Genomic DNA, 12,028 nt, shown 5'->3' on the forward strand with positions numbered 1-12,028 from the left:
GTGCTTCCTTTTAGTTTAAAACGTTCTATGTTTTTTCATGATCACTCGCCTGCAAGACTACATTTATTAAATGTGCACTATGGCTAATAGATGATCTTTTGTTGCAGAATTTTTTGATGCCTTCTTATTTGGATAAATCTCCAGCTGCTCTGGTGATAGCCTAAGAAGACTGCATGCTGCTTCCTCTTGATGCCAAGCCAGGCCCTCTCGCAACCTCGGATCTCAGTCCTTCATGGAGACCAGGTCCCAGCAGGAATGGCAGTGCAGGAAATTGGCGCCCAGATGGTTCTTCCATGTGAAGTTGTCTCGGGCTCTGGGCTGACGAGAGAACACCTGGTAACCAGGTTAGCCCTCTGTCAGTCACCTAGGGCAGGGCAGCATGGTGCGGATTCAGAGGAGGAAGCTTTTGGCATCTTGCCTGTGCATCACAGCCACCGTCTTTCTGCTTGTCACACTCCAGGTACCAAGAATGTGGGTTGTGTAGTGTTGATAGCAGGGCCTTTGCCATGTCCCCCTACCCCCTATTTTCTCAAAACTTCAAGTATTTCACTTTTTGTTAATCAGGGGTGTTCAGGATCAGGGGTCTTTCTTTCTTTCTTTCTTTCTTTCTTTCTTTCTTTCTTTCTTTCTTTCTTTCTTTCTTTCTTTCTCTCTTTCTTTCTCTCTTTCTTTCTCTCTTTCTTTCTCTCATTCTTTCTCTCTCTTTCTCTCTTTCTCTTTCTCTCTCTTTCTCCTTCCTTCCTTCCTTTCCCTCCCCCTCCCCCCTCCCCCTTTTCCCCTTCCCCTCCTCCCTCCGTCCCTCCCTCCCTCCCTTCCTTCCTCCCTCCCTCCCTCCCTCCCTCCTTCCTTCCTTCCTTCCTGCCTTCCTTCCTTTTCTTTCGACACAGTTCCACTCTGTTGCCCAAGCTGGAGTGCAGTGGCGCGGTCTCTGCTCACTGTACCCTCTGCCTCCCGGGTTCAAGCAATTCTCGTGCCTCAACCTCCTGAGTAGTTGGGATTACAGGTGCCCACTACCATGCCCAGCTAAATTTTTTGTATTGTTAATAGAGATGCGGTTTCAACATGTTGGCCGTGCTGGTCTCGAACTCCGGATCTCAAGTGATCTGCCTGCCTTGGCCTCCCAAAGTGCTAGGATTACAGGCGTGAGCCACTGTGCTCGGCCAGGATCAGAGGTTTTCTAATGGGAGGAAAACACCTCCCAGTTTTCCTCCCAGTAAAAGACCTCTGGCAGGGAGACCCTTCAAGTTCACCCCCTGACCCCCTTTTTTAAACAGGTGAAACAGGTTTAGTGAATGGACGTGTTAGTCAGAAGAAAAGTCACTGAGATAGAAGGTGAGTTTGAGATTATCATAGGCTCCTGGTTGTAGACAAACAGAAAGTAAAGCTCAGTCTGTCTTCCTGGGTCAAAATTGGATGCCTTCCTCAGAGTCTCCTATTGTTATCACTTTTGAAAGACTGCGTTCTTTTTTCTTTTTTATTTTTTTTTGAGACGGAGTCTCGCTCTGTCGCCCGGGCTGGAGTGCAGTGGCCGGATCTCAGCTCACTGCAAGCTCCGCCTCCCTGGTTCACGCCATTCTCCTGCCTCAGCCTCCCGAGTAGCTGGGACTACAGGCGCCCACCACCTTGCCTGGCTATTTTTTTGTATTTTTTAGTGGAGATGGGGTTTCACCGTGTTAGCCAGGATGGACTCGATCTCCTGGCCTCGTGATCCGCCCGTCTCGGCCTCCCAAAGTGCTGGGATTATAGGCTTGAGCCACCGTGCCCGGCCCGAAAGACTGCGTTCTTGGAGAAGCAAGGACTGTTCTGAGAACAAGATAGTCTGTATCTTGTAGTAAGTGTAGAACACAGACATCTATATTATAAGTAAATCTTGACATGTGCTTCTAGACCAAGGACTGTATATGGATGAATGAACTGAAATGTGTGCTTAGTTCTCCTACCTGTATCCCTTAGTCAGTTATTCTGAACTTCATTCACTGATTTCTGTTTATTCCTTTATTTATTTATTTATTATTTTTTGAGACAGGATCTCATTTTGTCACCCAGGCTGGAGAGCAGTGGCACAGTCTCGGCTCACTGCAGCATCAACCTGCCTGGGCTCAGGCAGTCCTCCCACCTCAGCATCTTCAGTAGCTGGGACCACAGGCTTGTGCCACGGTGCCTGGCTGATTTTTATTTTTTTTTATAAATTTATTTTTTTGAGATGGAGTCTCACTCTGTCGCCCAGGCTGGAGTGCAGTGGCGTGATCTTGGCTAACTACTACCTCTGCCTCCCAGGTCAAGCAATTTCCTGCCTCAGCCTCCCAGGTAGCTGGGATTACAGGCTCCTGCCACTTAGCTAATTTTGCATTTTTAGTAGAAATGAGGTTTCACCATGTTGGCCAGGCTGGTCTTGAACTCCTGACCTCATGTGATCTGCCTGCCCTGGCCTCCGAAAGTGCTGGGATTATAGGCGTGAGCCACCACACCTGGCCTAATTTTGGTATTTTTTTGTAGAGACGGGGTTTCACCACATTGACCAGGCTGGTCTTGAACTGCTGGGCTCAAGCAATTTGCACACCTTGGCCTCACAAAATGCTGGGATTACAGGTGTAAGCCACCATTCCCAGCCCCTTCACTGATTTCAAATTGAAATAAAAATTGGGCAGTGACAGTAAAAGTATAGATATCAGCTCAGATAGATTTTGCACCCATTCAGGTGCCAGCCGAGCCGTCCATTTCAAAATCCACAGAACTTTTTTTTCTTTTGAGACAGGGTTTCACTCTGTCACCCAGGCCGGAGTGCAGTGGTATGATCTCGGCTCAGTGCAACCTCCACCTCCCAGGCTCAAGCAATCCTCCCAACGCAGCCTGCTGAGTAGCTGAGACTATAGGTGTGTACTACTACTCATGGCTAAGTTTTCTATTTTTTTGTGGAGATGGGGTTTCACCATGTTGCTCAGGCTGGTCTTGAACTCCTGAGCTCAAGCGATCCACCTACCTGGCTTCTCAAAGCACTGAGATTGCAAGTGTGAGCCACTGTGCCTGGCTTCCACAGGACTTTTTTTTTTTGAGATAGAGTTTTGCTTTTGTTGCCCATGCTGGAGTGCAATGGCATTATCTCGGCTCACTGCAACCTCCACCTCCCGGGTTCAAGCAATTCTTCTGCCTCAGCCTCCTGAGTAGCTGGGATTACAGGTGCCCGCCACCATGTCCGGCTAATTTTTGTATTTTTAGTAGAGACGGGGTTTTGCCATGTTGGCCAGGCTGGTCTCGGACTCCTGACCTCTGGTGATCCACCTGCGTTGTCCTCCCAAAGTGCTGGGTTTACTGGCGTGAGTCACCACGCCTGGTTCTCCACACAACCTTTAAAGGTTATTTGTGGATGTGAATAGTTACGGTTGTGGGACTGGTACTGCCACCTTCTGCCAGACTGGGATTCTCGTGAGAGGCAACATGTGCCTCTTGCCTTGTTTGTGCTGTAGGTATCTAGGACCCGCTACACAGTTGGCCTGGCGTTTTCAGTTTTCTGCTGCTTTCTGTGGGAAGGTTTATTTTTGGCTTTTTTTTTGAGACGGTGTCTTGCTCTGTTGCCAGACTGGAGTGCAGTGGTGCGATCTGGGCTCACTGCAACCTCCGCCTCCTGGGTTCAAGCGATTCTTCTGCCTCAGCCTCCTGAGTAACTAGGATTACGGGTGCCTGCCATCACTTCTGGCTAATTTTTTGTATTTTTAGTAGAGACAGGGTTTTACCGTGTTGGCCAGGCTGGTCTCGAAGTCCTGACCTCAAGTGAGTCACCTGCCTTGGCCTCTCAAAGTGTTGGGATTACAGGCGTGAGCCATACCGCACATGGCCTCCATTCCTGTTTTTAGGCAAATGAAATACTTTGCCGCATAAGTAGGGTAAAGATAGGATAAATAGAAAAAAATCATGTTATGGATCCTATGTTAGTTTGCTATCGCTGCTGTAACAAAATACTGCAGATGGAGTGACTTGCTTCCACAACCAAAATTAGTTTTTTGTTTACAGTTTCAGAGACTGGGAAGTCCAAGATCAAGGTGTCAGCGGATTCTGTCTTCTGAGGCCTCTCTCCTTGGCTTATAGATGGCTGTTTTCTCCCTGTGTCTTTACACTGCGTTCTCTCTGTAATTGTGTGTGTCAAATTTTCCCCTTTTTGTAAGGACACCAGTCATACTGGATTAGGGCCCACCTGTTTTAACTCAGTTACCTCTTTGAAGACCCTGTCTCCAAATATTGTCACATTATAAGGTACTGGGAGTAAGGACTTCAACATATGAATTTTTTTGGGGTATACAGTTTAGCCCATAGAAGATTCTATAACATAAATTATTTAATTAATATTAATCTAAACATCAAAATTTTATAGTTAGCTACACTTAAGCTAAAACATAGTTCTCTGGAGGAAAACTTAGACATTGTTTTCCATTCACATTTAACTATATTTTGTATAAACTGTCTGTAAATTCTTTGGGTATATATGTATATTTATTTTTTAATTTTACTTTTTAGTTGCATAAATAGTTTAGGAATATATATTGGAGTATTTTACAGCAAATCCAGGACATAATAGCATTTCACCTGGATATATGTTAATATGATTCTCTCACTTTGCAGCTAGGAACATTGAAAAATTTAATGTAACCATATTGCTACTATCACACCCAACGAAATTAACAGTTACTGAATATTCTCTGTATGATAGGCCATGTTAAATTTTCCCAGTTGTCTCAAAAAAAAAAAAGAATTTTCATAATGAGTTGGGTTTCTTTTTGAGACACAGTCTTGCTCTGTTGCCCAGGCTGGAGTACAGTGGCACGTTCTTGGCTCACTGCAACCTCCACCTCCTAGGTTCAAATGATCCTCCTGCCTCATCCTCCCAAGTAGCTGAAATTACAGGTGTGCACCACCACGCCCAGCTCAGTTTTTTATTTTTAGGAGAGATGGGACATCCCACCATGCCCAGCTAATTTTTTGTATTTTTTAGAAGAGATGAGGTTTCACTATATTGGCCAGGCTGGTCTCGAACTCCTGACCTCAGGTGATCCATCCACCCGGGCCTCCCAAAATGCTGGGAGTACAGGTGTGAGCCACCACGTCTGGCCCGAGTTGGTTTGAATTTGGAATAAACAAACCTATACATTGCATTGGGTTGGTGAGTCTCAAGTTTTATGTTTTTGTTTTTTTCACTATTGAAAGGTTTGGCCAGTCATGGTGGCTCACACCTGAAATCTCAGCACTTTGGGAGGCCAAGTTAGGTGGATCATGAGGTCAAGAGATCGAGACCATCCTGGCCAACATGATAAAACCCTGTCTCTACTAAAAATACAAAAAAATTAGCTGGGCGTGGTGGTGCATGCCTGTAGTCCCAGCTACTCGGGAGGCTGAGACAGGAGAATTGCTTGAACCTGGGAGGTGGAGGTTGCAGTGAGCCGAGATCATGCCACTGCACTCCAGCCTGGTGACAGAGCAAGACTCTGTCTCAAAAAAAAAAGGCTTTTCTGCCCCACCTTTTATTCCATGTCATGGACTTGTTAAAACTGGGTCATTTGTCCTTTTGACTTTTCTGGAGTGTGGGATTGGCTGATTATGGTTTTATTTCATGCATTCCTTTATTCTGCCATATTTCCTACAATCAGGTAGTGATATCCAAAGGTAATGTCTTTTAAAAAGCTGTTTGGGCCAACATGATGAAACCTGTCTCTACTAAAAATACAAAAAAGTTAGCAGGGTGTGGTGGCTCGCATTTGTAATCCCAGCTACTCGGGAGGCTGAGGCAGGAGAATCACTTGAACCCAGGAAGAGGAGGCTGCAGTAGGCTGAGATTGCGCCATTGTACTCTAGCCTGGCGACAGAAAGAGAGGGACTCTGTCTCAAACCAAAAAAAAAAAAAAAAAAAAAAAAGTTGTTTGGCAGAAGAAGAATCTCTCCTTAAAAGCATCTCTATTATTTGGAAATGAACTTATAACTCACATAGTAGATATTGATTTGAAATGTGGAATAAATTTTACCTTTAGAAAGCCTATGGCTTTCTAAAAGCCTTTCTTTTAAGTGACTGGTTGTACATTTTCAGGGGAAGAACGTCAGATGAAAAGATAGTTTGTGGCTACAAGTCATCTCCCGTGGATCAAACTACTGGGGAGAGCCATATTGTTCCATCATAAAAATGCTGAGAGAGCTATTGGCAACAGGCAGACTTTAGTTTTCAGTGATGGCTCTGCTGTTCTAGTGTTGACTTTGGCATCTCAGGTGATCCATGACTTTTTAAAGCCAATATAATTTCTTACTCCTTCTGGAGTGCTACTTGGCTTTCACTCAGTGGTTTTTTTTTTTTTTTTTTTTTTTGGCCTTGGATACCTTTGAGAATCTAATGAAAGTCACGGGCCCTCCCCAGGGAGTTTCAGACTCCATGCAATGCATCGATGATGAGTGGCCTTTATCTAACACCAGGAGCAGCGAGCACATAAAAGAGGTACCACTCTTGGCTGCTAAAAGCAGGACCCGAGGGCTGCACAGGGAGCGGCCTCTGTGGCTGACTGGTGGAGCAGTTAACACACAGAAATGTAAATGTGCCTTACTTTAACTGCTTTATTTGTTTCATGGTCTGACTGCTAAACTTTCAGTTACATATGGAGCAGATCAATGCTTTCTCCAGTATATTTCTATAATTAGTGCCATATCAATGATCATATTAATAGCAAATCTTGTTTTTTTTCCGGGATGGAGCCTCCCTTTGTTGCTCAGGCTGCAGTACAGTGGTGCAATCATACCGCACTGCAGCCTTGAACTCCTGGACTCAAGCGATCCTCTGGTCTCAGCCTCCTGAGTAACTGGGGCTCTAGGTGCAAGCCACTGTGCTCAGCACAATACCAAATCTTAAAATTTGATGAAAAGGCAGCACTTCTGGAGTTTCTGCTACACTCACCCTGCCCTCCAGATGACTGTTACTGATGTCCAAGCTGTCCAGTGACCCAGACTTAGACTATACTGGAATAAATTTTAAAATGTGGTTGTAAGTGGGAGTGAGTGGAATAGACTCTAGGGAATTTTGACATTAGGTATTATTTCACCATCTCAATGCTCTAGTGAGCATTACTAGAAACATAAAACCCATGTTATTACTACTTTAATTGTAATAAAAAAGAAACCAGTTGGTAATTTATAACTCATTTTCCCTAGAGTACATTCTTTAGTAGTAGTCAGGTAATTATCCTGTCATAGGTTTCATTAAGAGGCAAAACTGGCCGGGCGCGGTGGCTCAAGCCTGTAATCCTAGCACTTTGGGAGGCTGAGGCAGGCAGATCACGAGATCAGGAGGTTGAGGCCAGCCTGGCCAACATAGTGAAAACCCGTCTCTACTAAAAATACAAAAAGTTACCCGGGTGTGATGGCTGGCACCTGTAATCCCAGCTACTTGGGAGGCTGAGGCAGGAGAATCGCTTGAACCTGGGAGGCAGAGGTTGCAATGAGCTGAGATCGTGCCGCTGCACTCCAGCCCAGGTGTCAGTGCGAGATTCCGTCTCGGAAAAAAAAAAAAAAAAAAAAAAAGAGGCAAAACTATTTCTGGATATCCTATAGACTTTGGAAAATGAGGGGAAATGTATTTGTTATAAGTGTTTAGTAGAATCGTTGGCCATTCTTGTTGGTTGATATTTGGAGGCTGTGTCCACTCCCTGATCCCTGAAACCTGTGAATATGTTACTTTAGGTGGCAAAAGGGACTTTGCAGATGGGATCAATGTGACCCACTTTGAGGTGGGGGGATTATTCCAAATTATTCATGTGGGCCCCATGTAATCACATGAGTTCTTAAAGATGGAGAGCCTTCCGTGACATGGTCAGAGAGAAGAGGTGACATTAGAAGAGTCAGAGAGATGTAGTGTTGCTGGCTTTGAAGAGGAGGAAGGAGGCCATGAGTCAAGAATGGTGCTGGCTCTAAAAGAAAAGCAAGAAAGAGACTTCTGTCCTAGAGTCTTCAGGGAGGAATGCAGCCCTGCTGACCCCTGGGTCTCAGCCCAGTGAGACCCATTGCAGACTTCTGACTTCAGAACTGTGCAGTAACAAATTTGTGATTGATTGATTGATTGGTTTTTGAGACAAGGTCTTGCTCTGTTGCCCAGGCTGGAGTGCAATGGTGCAATCATAGTTCACTACAACCTCTAACTTCTGGGCTCAAGCAATCCTCCTGCCTCAGCCTCCTGAGTATCTGGGACTACAGGCATGCATCACCATGCCCGGCTGATTTTTTTTTTTTTCTTTTTTTTGACATGGAGCTTTGCTCTGTTGCCGAGGCTTGAGTGCAGTGGCGTGATTTTGGCTCACTGCAACCTCTGCCTCCCAAGTTCAAGTGATTCGATTCTCCTGACTCAGCCTCCTGGGTAGCTGGGATTACAGGCGTGCGCTGCCACCACGCCTGACTGATTTTTGTACTTTTTTTTTTTTTTGAGACGGAGTCTCGCTGTGTCACCCAGGCTGGAGTGCAGTGGCCTGATCTCAGCTCACTGCAAGCTCTGTCTCCCGGGTTTACGCCATTCTCCTGCCTCAGCCTCCTGAGTAGCTGGGACTACAGGCACCCCCCCACCTCGCCCGGCTAGTTTTTTTTTTTTGTAGTTTTTAGTAGAGTCGGAGTTTCACCATGTTGGCCAGGCTGGTCTCAATCTCCTGGCCTCAAGTGATCCTCCCACCTTGCCCCACTCCGATGTGCTGAGATTACAAGTGTAAGCCAGAGCACCTAGCTTTAATTTGTGTTGTTTTAAATTACTGTTTGTGATAATTTGTTACAGCAGCAATTGAAAACGAGTCAGGGGCTAAATCATCAAGATAAATGAGAGATGTGCAAAAGAGAACCAAACAGTTTGACTCTGGTAATAATTGTCTTCTCTTTTAGGTCATGGTTGAGCTGGGGAAGTTTGAAAGGAAGGAGTTTAAAAGTTCTAGTTTGCAAGATGGACATACAAAAATGGAGGAAGCACCTACACACCTTAATTCATTTCTTAAGAAAGAAGAATTAACTTTCCACAGGAAAAGAAAATGGGAATTGGACAGCTACCCCATTATGCTCTGGTGGTCCCCGCTGACAGGGGAAACTGGGAGGTTAGGCCAATGTGGAGCAGATGCTTGTTTCTTCACCATCAACCGGACCTACCTGCGTCATCACATGACCAAAGCATTCCTCTTCTATGGTAAGCAGGGCTTTCGCCTTTCTCCCTTTGTTTGCTGTGGTCTTACTCCAACGCTGAGTTACTGCTTACCACTGAAAAGTGATGGTGGAGCTCCCCTTGAAAACACTTTAACACCCCTGATTTCCTTTGCATTTGCTCTGTGGAAGGCCGGAGCATTTAGCAGATACAAAAAAGAAACAAGCCTGGCTGGGCGTGGTGGCTTCTGAATTCTCTAACACGTTTATCTCTGAAGGGTTGGATAAGGGATTATGATCTTCTAGTTGTGCGTTAAGATGAAGCAAAGTTAAATGTTGAGTTTAATTTCCCAAATTTTAACAGAAGCTTCTAGAAAGATTTCCATTGCATACACACACAAAAATAGATAATATAATGAGCATTTATGTACCTATCACATAGCTTAAGGCATAAAATATTACATGTATAATTGAAAATCAATATGGCCCCTCCCTGACCGATCCCATTTCCCTCCCTGATACTTCAGAGGGAATCATGATATATATGTGTGTGTGTTTGTGTAACAATATATGTTATTTAGACATATAGGAATTATATATACATGTGTGTTAAAGTTTTTTAAATGTTTAAAACTGTTAAAAAAGGTTTTTAAATGTTTAAAACTGTTAAAAAAGTTTTTTAAATGTTTAAAACTTTTAAAAAAGGTTTTTAAATGTTGAAGTGTTTTAAATGTTGACTGTAGTACAACCACTTTAGATACTGGTTTGGCAATGTCTAGTAAATGTGAATTCATACTTAATAATTCCACTACTAAATTTATAACCACGTGAAATCTCACATATATACCTGGATTGTTCATTATAGCATTGTTCATCATAAGTAAAGCTTTTAAAGTAATTGAAATGTCCAATAACAGAAAAATGATTACATGAAGTATATAAATTCAGTGCAATACTATGCAATGATGAAAATGAACTAGAGCTGTGAGCATGAAAATTTGATAAACCTCAAAACTAAGTTACAGATAGGAAGTTACATATAACACTACTCTGCATTGTTTATGTTATTGTTAGAAATCTGTAGTATAATTTTTTTTTTTTTTTTTTTTTTTGAGGTGGAGTCTCACTCTGTCGCCCAGGCTGGAGTGCAGTGGTGCGGTCTTGACTCACTGCAACCTCCACCTCCCGGGTTTAAGTGATTCTCCTGCCTCAGCCTCCTAAGTAGCTGGGACTACAGGTGCCCACCACCACACCTGGCTAATTTCTATGTTTTTAGTAGAGACAGAGTTTCACCATATTGGCTAGGCTGGTCTCAAACTCCTGACCTTGTGATCCACTTGCCTCTGCCTCCCAAAGTGCTGGGATTATAGGCGTGAGTCACTGCACCCGGCCGTCTGTAGTAGAAATTCATTTAAGAATATGTGATGCTGCTCCAGGGGAAACAACAAGTTGTACACACATATACATACATAAACACATGCATACACATATACACATACATACACACACATATATACACACACATATACATGTATACATGCATATATACACACATATATGCTGATCTTGAATTGTAATCCCCATAATCCCCACGTGTCAAGGGCGGGGCCAGGTGGGGGTAACTGGATCGTGGGGCAGTTCCACCATGCTGTTTTCATGACAGTGAGTGAGTCTCATGAGATCTGATGGTTTTATAAGCATCTGGCATTTCCCCTGCTGGCATACACTCCATCCTGCCACCCTGTGAAGAAAGTGCCTGTTTCTCCTTTGCCTTCTGCCATGATTGTAAATTTCCTGAGGTCTCCCAAGCAATGCAGAACTGTGAGTAAATTAAACCTCTTTCCTTTATAAATTATCCAGTCTCGGATATTTCTTTATAGCAGTATGAGAATGGACTAATACAGTATACATACATATATGTTCATATACACATATATACACATATACACACATATATACACATATACTTATACATATGTGCACATGCATACACATATGTACACACATACATATATACACACATACACATTTATGCATACATACACGTGGGCATATACATATGTACACACATATACATCTACATAATGCATATATGCATATATACACATATACACATGCACATATGTACATACATATACACACACACACGTATACATGTATATAAATACATACACTTAGATACATACACACACTGTAATTTATGTGTATATATACAGATTGAGCATCCTAAATCTGAAAAATTTGAAATCTGAAATGCCGCCAAATCCAAAACTTTTTGAGCACCAATATGATGTTCAAAGAAAGTGCTTATTGGAATATTTTGGATTTCAGAATTTCATATTTGGGATTCTCAGTGGTATAATTCAGGTGTTCCAAATTTTAAAAAATCCAAAATCTGAAAAACTCCTGGTCCTAAGCATTTCTGTTAAGGGATACTCAATCTGTATGTATGTACATATATGTGTACACACACACACACACATTTTTTGTGTATAATGTACTTCTTTGCTTCTCTCTCCCTTTTCTGGAAGCATATAGAATCTTCTCTTTTTCACCAGTTTGGAAATTTAGTAATAACTGCTTTGGTGTGAGTCTGTATCCTTTTACTGAAGTGGGAACGTAAATGTCTGGTTGCCAGGAAGCCTGCAAAACAGTATTTAACTTGGTGACTTTTCCGGGACTCACAGATCTACAGAGTCATGCACTTAATTTTGTCAGCACACTTAAGAGTTGGTTTTTCTGTCTAGGATGGACTTATCTCCAACCAAGTTCCTAGGAGACTTTTGGTTTGACCTTCCATACCTCAGATCCTGTGTTACTCTCCAGTGCCTAAAACTATCAGTGACTCTCATGGAGAACCGAATCTGTGCTGTTTATTACCTTGGCACTCAAGGCT

At 43.3% G+C, this 12,028-nt stretch overlaps 1 protein-coding gene across 3 annotated transcripts in view; it reads left to right on the plus strand.

Moving 5' to 3' along the window:
* Positions 1-221: 221 nt before the first annotated feature.
* The window catches only part of LOC105476614 (fucosyltransferase 10), a 102,667-nt gene continuing 90,860 nt past the window's right edge, over positions 222-12,028 (plus strand). For 2 of the 3 annotated variants that reach the window (XM_071068410.1, XM_071068409.1), the window contains exons 1-2: positions 246-460; positions 8,884-9,178. In XM_071068410.1, coding sequence (XP_070924511.1) covers positions 380-460; positions 8,884-9,178 — 376 coding nt within the window. In that variant the 5' untranslated portion in view covers positions 246-379. Of the gene's footprint in view, positions 461-8,883; positions 9,179-12,028 lie in introns of all 3 variants that reach the window. The other variant, XM_071068411.1, reaches the window with a different exon arrangement.

This window comes from Macaca nemestrina, chromosome 8, assembly GCF_043159975.1.
Source record: "Macaca nemestrina isolate mMacNem1 chromosome 8, mMacNem.hap1, whole genome shotgun sequence".
Taxonomy (NCBI): domain Eukaryota; kingdom Metazoa; phylum Chordata; class Mammalia; order Primates; family Cercopithecidae; genus Macaca; species Macaca nemestrina.